Source organism: Necator americanus, chromosome V (genome assembly GCF_031761385.1).
Source record: "Necator americanus strain Aroian chromosome V, whole genome shotgun sequence".
Lineage (NCBI taxonomy): Eukaryota > Metazoa > Nematoda > Chromadorea > Rhabditida > Ancylostomatidae > Necator > Necator americanus.
The window spans coordinates 18,370,087-18,378,627 of record NC_087375.1 but is presented as its reverse complement, the minus strand read 5'-3'; the positions used below and the strand labels follow the sequence as shown (position 1 = coordinate 18,378,627).

At 40.1% G+C, this 8,541-nt stretch overlaps 1 protein-coding gene across 1 annotated transcript in view; it reads left to right on the top strand.

Annotated features, from left to right (window-relative positions):
- The window catches only part of RB195_014332 (uncharacterized protein), a gene marked incomplete at both ends in the record, with an annotated part of 11,863 nt that extends 6,487 nt beyond the window's left edge, over positions 1 to 5,376 (top strand). The window contains 8 exons of the mRNA XM_064204548.1: positions 463 to 536; positions 1,466 to 1,648; positions 1,738 to 2,037; positions 3,376 to 3,451; positions 3,513 to 3,572; positions 3,740 to 3,808; positions 4,542 to 4,619; positions 5,234 to 5,376. Coding sequence (XP_064060429.1) covers positions 463 to 536; positions 1,466 to 1,648; positions 1,738 to 2,037; positions 3,376 to 3,451; positions 3,513 to 3,572; positions 3,740 to 3,808; positions 4,542 to 4,619; positions 5,234 to 5,376 — 983 coding nt within the window. The remainder of the gene's footprint in view (positions 1 to 462; positions 537 to 1,465; positions 1,649 to 1,737; positions 2,038 to 3,375; positions 3,452 to 3,512; positions 3,573 to 3,739; positions 3,809 to 4,541; positions 4,620 to 5,233) is intronic.
- Positions 5,377 to 8,541: the final 3,165 nt, after the last annotated feature.

The window sequence follows — 8,541 nt, the reverse complement described above, 5'->3', positions numbered from 1 at the left end:
CAAACGCACACACGTGACAGAAAAAGCCAGTTATTATACAACATGATAGTTTGCAAATTTGGAAGTGTACATTTACAAGAAAAGTTTATTTACCCTCACTAACGTATGATAGAAACTAACTTGACCTATGAAGCCCAACATACATAGAAATACACCTCTGGACAATGGTGGAAAGGTAGAGTGATAGCATGATTTTTCTGGGTACTGACTTTGAGCGGTCCAGAATACCACTAAGCTCAACACTCCGTCACTCAGGCGTTGAACTCGGAATATGTATAAGGGAATGCACCACGGTTCAAATGTAGTGCGTGTTAAACACCACTGTTTATCCTTTATGTTATGCTTGTTTTCTGGAAATATTATTTTCACATACAAGCGGAAAATATCCGTCCATCTTACCATTTTTTCCATTTACCATCCTTTCTCTTTATTAGGCGAATAGGTCTAACAATGGACTTTCAGATATTTTCGCTGTCCTTGCGCCAATAGGCCCTTTACGAAAGGTGCAAGAAAAAGCTGGCGACTACAGCCACGATGTGAGCTTTGAACTATTTTGAAATTTTGCACAAATAGTAAACTGGCCTACAAACATTATTGCTTACAAAAATGTTTCGCTGGAGAGGAACTTCAGAATAATTGATACCATTGCATTATACCTATCGCAAATACTTCATGTTGTTATCTGTCACATGCCCATTCTAGTTTTTCTAGTTTTCTAGTCCAGTTTTCCTTTCATTCTAGTTTTCTGAGTTCACAAGTTCCACATAAAATGGAAATTCACCCCAAGTTTTCACCGAACAACGTTATAAAATAATTAAAGGCTCTTTTTTAAGTCATTTTCACTTCTTTTTCTCTTGGAACATCTTAAGGCCTTCATTCTGGCCGCTTGAATCAACGTCTCATTCCGCCACCAGCATTTGTAAACTCTCACAGAACGTTCATTCGCAACGTATTGTTCCTATTAGATTTAAAATAAGGTGAATTTGATGACCTATTTTTGAGTTGCTTGAGATATGAAGTTTTCAAAAGTTCCCAAAGAGTATCATTCCAAATGTCTACTTTATGAAAGTAAACATAGGTATTTTTCAAATAGACCGACGTTGTAAAACAGACTAAGGCTTGATGCAGAAATTTTGAGATACAAGCGCATAATTTGCGACCTAGGAAAGCTTTCTCGCTGTCTGCGTAACGGCCTTCGGATGAAGGAAAACGGTGAGGTAACTGTGTGGTTTTGAAGAAGCCAGATTTGTATGTTGATAATAATGAATAAAACGAGAGGTTCGAAGAAAAGTAAAATGCGCCCAACATCTTTGCTAAAAGCGCTAACATACTCTGTAGTCTATTCATTAACTAATAAAATTCGTGCTCTTGCGGAGAAAGTGGGGATGGAAAGAGGATTGGAGTGAAAAATGACGAATACAGTGTATCTTCATTACTGTTCGTCCTAATACTGTAGACGTTTCAGGTTCTACGGTTTCTGATGTTTACAGCTGATGTAAAACAATCAGCCAAAGTTGAAGAAGCCTCAGAAAGCAACGAGGAAGAGTCAGACAAAGATGAGGTAAAGGCTGAGGAAGAAAAAGGTATCGCTGACCATCCGCCTGCTTCTGACTCCTCCACGTTCACGCTTACTACTGAAGAAAGTGAAGTGAGCTGCCATAATTTCGAAGCACAAATGAATTTACTAGAGCAAAACTTGAAATATCTGTGTAATGTATAATGCGTTTTAACGTTTAGGATGAAACGTTGCCACAAGTTGAAAAGCCGTTGCTAAGAAGACGGATACGACAGGCAGCAGGCGCAGATACTGCAGAGGTGTTGGAGGGCAAGGTTGAAGAAGAAAGAAAGAGAAACGCTGGGAAAAAACAAGCCGAGCGAAGGGTCAAGAAAGACAAGAACAGCGACCTTAGTTCAGAGGATGAAGTCCACGTTGAACTTCAATCAGAAGTTGATGGTACATCTGTGGCAGTACAAAACGAAGATGAAAGTCCGTGGGATAAAAAGTACCACATCGATGACAAAGAGGCTTTGAGCATGGTAGGTCCACAATTTCGTGGGATGCTTCTAAATTTTACATGCTAAACTGTTGTGGTCTGCGATTACGTTTTTGAGCTAAAAGAAATAGGCAGTTCGCAAATATAACCAATAGTGGACTGGATTTCGCAGAATTGCACTTTTTTTGACAAAATACGCACTAACCACTACATACTTTCGCTATAACACTATCTTTGCAGTTCCCAATCACTTGATTCTGAGTTTTTGGGAAAACCAATGCAGAATAAAAACAGCCTAAACGACCAGGACTTTGACGCAAATGTGTGAACTCGCGCCCGCGATTGCGCTCGAAGTGGCGTAGGGGAACTCTAACCCATCTCGGGAGCCGCACTGGGGCAAGAATACCACCTTTATTACAACCGCATACGCAGTCATCAGGGTTCAGCTTTTTCGACCACATTAGTCACTATATGCTATAGAATCAATTGCACTAATTGACAATCGAGTGGGGCAGTAACAGGTGGAACATTCTTGAAAGTTTACCTGCTTTTCTTTTTTAACTTACGGACGCTAACATCAAATGCATATCAATAATTTTCGCCACTGTGCATTTCGTGGCCTAGTGCCCGGTATGCAGTCTTTGTTTATCTTTTCTGGAAAGACGACGTAAAATCTTTTGCGGGTATAGTGGGGTCAACACGATTTGAAGTTTGGTGAAATTGTGAAACCGGCAGCGCTAGAAGTGGCGCGGTGGAGTGTAGCGGTTAAGAACCAGGGGACTCTAATTAGCACCATCCGTCGCTGCCGTTCGCGACGGGTCCACCTCGATCGCTAGCTCCGCTACGCCGTTCCACGCACACCCGCTTATGCAGTTCTACTGAACTTCATGTCATCTTGACTCCACTCTACATAGTGTCGCATACCGCTATGGGCTATTATTTAAAAAAATTTCAACAGAACTCTAAAGTATCCGATACTTATAGGTATTTACATGTATAGATGAAAGTGACAAGTTGTTTAAGAAAAGAAAAAGAGATCATAACCTTTATTTTGAATAATGAGCGGGTTCGTTGTACATTAAGATATTTAAAGTTCGAGAATCACTCCATCGAGAATCGCTCGTTAGCAAAAATGGAGAGAGTGCAAAAATATACAAAAAAAAACCGTCTACGAAAAAAATTGACTACATTCTGTCAGCACAAAAACACAGTATATATGAATATAAATATATTCAGTATATATGAATTAACTCGTTTTGCATCTGATTAAAATTTTCATAATAGCAAGGTGTCTTCGGAGCTTATGGTCCTTCATTTTTCTGTTGCGCCCTTAAGTCGTCAAGTCTGTTCATTTGAATGCTTCTTAACGTTTTACTCACAGTCACAACACAAGAAAGTGCTCGAAAGCTCGTCGTCTTCTTCTTGTAGCGGCAGTTATGACCTTTCAACCACTGGTGGTAATACTCACATTCAACTAGTCATTGTTTTATGAATCATTGGAAACGTTTATACTTGCAGAGGATTCAGACGATATCGAGAGAGCCTCTGTAACAGCGGCTGATGCGTTGAATGATGCTAGTGAGCTTCTTTTCGAAAAATATACCTGTTAAAACATCGCTTCTTTTCCTCCTATATAAGTCGTCTAAGTGCTTGAGAACTTCCCAATATTTTAAAGGATAAGATACTGAAAAAAATCAATGTTAGTCACGATTAGTGCATTTATGTTTTTCAATATCAACCATCAGATTCTCTACGTCTTGGAATGGGCGATTTCGTATTCTACAGTGTCCTCGTAGGACAAGCCGCTACTACAGGTAAGCAGATTCCATTATTCCTTTCCTTGAAAAATCCGAACTCTGCGCTACATGTTCGCATTCATGGGAGTTTTAAGGGGTCCGCCTCTCTTCTTTGGTTTAGGAAATATTTCGACATTTTCTAAAACATTTGGGCATTCAATGTATCCTATTTAGTTCAGATTTATTTTTGGAACTACACATCATTGTGTACGGGAACAACATCAAAAATATACAGAGTTAGCCATGGTTTTTGAAAATTCAGAACTTGGCCGATGGTTCTGTAATGCCTTACGACTACACTCCATCTTACAAACCGTTCTAGGCAGATTTTCCGGCTAAAATGGAGTTGACAAATAATCACAGTTGTGCTCCAAACGTAATGATCTTTCTGATGAGATAAACGGTTTTTTGAGCAGATTCAGGAAAGTCCTGGTGCATTTGATCAGAAGCACGATTATGAGATATGTATTGCAACAAAAAACTACGTAATCTTGAGGAACGAAGTGTTCCGAGGACATGGTAAAGTTAGAGGCAGATTAGTTACTTTTCCTAACTAATCGTTGTTTTTTTTTTCGGCTGAATGCAGCTGTAATCAGCTATAAAGAATTAGGAAAAAAGGACTGATGTAGGAGACGAGGCTTTCGGTTCATCTGATATTAACCTAAATGAAAGGATATATCAGTGCTTGCACCCACTGTGAATGGAGTTGGCTTTTTTTTGATTATGGAATGAATAATCTGTGCTCGTTTAGGGAGCATTGGAGCAACGATCGCAGCTGCATTGGGCGTAGTTTATGGTCTCTTGGTCACACTAACTTATTTCAGTAATGGTTAGTTTCCAGTTCACCTTCTTCTCCAGCTAGAAATCGGCACCTCGAAGTTGCACGGATAGAAGAAGCGCTCGGAAGGGCACGTAGAACATTTGTCTAACACACGATGATTCCGCGTTCGCTTAGCAGAGATTAGCACAGTTTGAGCGGATCAAGTTTAAAAGGATAAAGGTTAGAGGTTAAAGTGTCTGACAATCAGTCCGCTTCGGATTCACCGCATTCACTGCAATTCAGAATCGTTTGAGGTTTACGGACGCTCGTCTAGCCTATACAATAACCTGCGAAACCTAGCCGATGTATCAAGTCTGTGTTTTTATAATCCCAGACATATCTGGTACCAATTTGTTGATTCTTGGTAAAACCAAAAATGAAGAATAAAAAGGCTGTTTGGCACTAAGGCGGATTCTAACTTCCGTTCAATCATGTTGCGGCCACAGTGAAACTCTTACCAACCGCGCTATACCGCGCCACAAAAAGTTTATGTTCTGACAAACTGTTGTTGGGAATTGGCTCTACATATACGGAGAAGGCTTTAAACCGGCTATGAGCTCTATCGCTTTCTTGTGCCAATGTTATCCATTTACAGGAAGGTCGACGGGTTCCTTTGATTTCAGGGGACGAAACGACGCCAGCTCTTCCGATATCTATTGTTCTTGGTACCATCTTCCATTTTGGATACATTTTGATGGAGCCGTACATTATGCATTGTACGGATCTCACAATTCACTTTTTGTTCGACGAAGGTGTTCCCTATTAACTAATAATTTTTCCTATCTATCTACCATTCACCGTGCTGCCAAAAGCAATACATTTTGCTTTCGCCATTGTTATGTATAGTCTGTATTTCATTTTGTCGCCAATAATTTCCGTTTTTCTGTTTTTGATCCGTTTCATGTGAATAAATGTGTAACGGCGGCGGTTCTGCACGATTGTCGGATTTTAACCCTACATTTTTCGCACATTTCCATTCGTTTTTGATTCTGATACGGCAAGCAATGCTACATTGAAAGTGAGTCACTAGTTTCATACAATCATTAATATCTTCATAGAAAGGTTTTTTTTTTCATAGGTTTTTTTTCTAGCATAGGTTTAAGGACTTTTTCTAACAATAGTAGAATTGTTGCAGCAGCTCCTCCGAGGAAACGCCACTAGCTGGATCATGTATCATTAGAAGTTCTGAGACATTCCGTGTGATGCCCAGCAGGAGAAAATATTGCTGTGACGTGATATAAGCTTGTCCTAGCAAACCACGGAACTAAAGAATTGCGTGAATCAGGAAACCACATGTCGCAAATGATTTACTTGTTTATTCCTTAAAGAGGAACGTTATTTTCGTGAGAAAGGGGCAGAATTCGAGCGTAATTTATCGCCGTGCTATCCGTAACTGCATGGCCATTTTGTTTTTTTTTTTCTCTGCGAGGTTCATTGAGCACGCTGGGTACAAGTGTCTATACGATTGAATCAGTGATCCGTTGTTTGCTTAGATTTTTTATCTTCAATCATCTTCTAGTGATCAACAGCAGTTGTTGTTGCAATTGTTGCTGTTGTTATTGTTGTTGTTGTTGTTGTTTGATGTTTCCGTGCCTTGGAGTAGAATGACACATGTCGCCTAAAAACGTAGAATAAGGATGAGTACAAGCGAAGTAACGTAAAGAATTTTCTTTCCCTTTACACTAAATGTATTACTTTTTTTTATACAAACTCAACAATTACTAGAGGATAGGAAAATGGTTAGTCAGACATTCCCCTCAAACTTTCTAGGGTTGAAAATTTCCGTCATCAATGTTGATTCATGGTTTCTACCGAACCGTTTGAGGTTTCTAATCACATGCAGCCATTTAGTCTTAACCTTCCCCCTCGTTCTATCCGAATATTACTTGCATTAGTTATGTTTTTGCTCTATGAGCAGGGCGAATGGTGCTTGTTCGTGTCCTTGTCCAACAGCATTTGTGTGCCATTTGTCACAATTTTCTAGGACGTTAGGGAGAGTGCAGAAATGGATTCCACAAAGGGTAACTAATAGCACTGCGATTTGGCGATAAAGTTCAAGCGTAGAAAGATTGTTATTGGAAAGCAAAACATGCTAAATATTAGTTAATAACATCTTGATTAATAGAGGGAGAAAAATGAAGGCGAAAGAATGGAAAAAAGGAACAAAAAACGGACTACGACACCAAGCTACTTCTAACAATGCATCGTCGAGAATCGGAACGTAATATTATCCTTTGTGTCCGACATAAAAAGTATGATAACGATTCGCTAAATGCGGTAGAGACAGAAACAAACGCGAAGAAAGGACATTGATGTAGCAGTAAAAATTCTCGCTGGTGCCGCACTCAGATGGGAGCTGATGAAGTCAAACGGATCGCTGAATGATAAATATTAGGCACTGTAAGGTCGTAGGGTTTCGTCTCATTTAGAATAATTGAGCTTAATAATAGTTACATGATTACGGACGACTGCTGAGAATTCGTCATGGCGTATGTGTCTTTTTTTGTCTATCTCACTCAGTAATGGTCAAAACCCAATATTTTAGGACTTGTTCAGAAAACTGACCTTAGCCGCATAGAACGATTCAGAACAATGGGCTCGCTGGAGACTGAAGGGAGATAGGAAGAGAAGTAAGTTTTTTTCTTCCAGCCCTTGTATCTCAAGTTTTCCCTCTTAACATTCCATTGGCATTAAAGTAACGCTGTCATCTTTCTAAACGAAATGACAGTACAAGAAAGAAAGAGTAGAAAATTTCTGTTTTGTAACGTCCTTTAGCCGGATACGACTGTTTAAGGCAAGAGCATCCTTATATATAATAGTGGCGCAATTGCTACATCAAATAACTTCTGCAGGCTTGTCTTCCTAGAAGCAAACAGGCCAAGCAGATGTGTCCTTGAGGGAAGGATGTCACGTTCCCATCAATACCATCGTAAGAATTGCTCACCCCAAAGAGTTATGACCTTTAAAGTGGCGAATATAGGACGTACAAAGACACAGGGACGTCCAATAGATTTCTAAGCTGTGTAGTCAGTTGAAACGTTCTTGTGCTTTGGAACTTCGGCACACTTCTCTCTATCTTTCCTAATAGTGTCCGTACGATATTTTTGGAAGGAACCCTCATTAGCCTCACGTTTCGGTTTTTTCGGCATCTTCGGAGGTCCAAATTGAGGTTGATTGGACGTTTATTCACGTTCAATCCGTCAAGGGGTGGGGGGGGCTGCACACTACCATTGGTCAATGTTCCGATAACGTTCAACGCAGTGAAGATGGAAACCATGATCGGACCATTTTTGTCGCAGCGCAACACATGGCGTGAAGTGCCGATTGACAATGGTCTAAGTTACTACTGCGATAAGCTCATTTTGTTGCACTACTCATTTCCTCGAAAATCTTTTCATTTCTTCGCTATGTGCAGTGTATGTTTTACTGGTGCTACTACATTCGAAGATCCTCAGACTGTCTTGTCAGTACTTGAAGACAACCATTTTCGCTGAATTTCATACGCGCGTATCCGTTCAGCTTTGTCAGGTAATGACTTACCTCATCACCCCGAAGATTGTATGGGTTTACATGATTCTTTTCGCCCTGAATATAACTTGAATGCTCTGTGTTCGGCTGTGAGAGGGCTGTTGATTGCTGGTGGAGGTCACTCAACAAGTAATCTATCCAGATCCACCCCCCTGATTAGATTAGATCTGGTTAGAGTGAAAAGAAGTGAGCAAGACGAACATCATGTGACGTTAAAGCAAGGAAGAAGTAGGGTAATTAAAATTGAGCGTGCTGGAAAGTTAGTATACGCGTCCCACGTTTTTCACAAGTCAGAAGTGAAACTGAACGGAAGTGGATAAGCAGTGGTAGTGACCGTCACAAGCACACACCGGACTTCTGTGAATTCATGCATACCTGTTTTGCAATAATTTCGCAAAAGTGT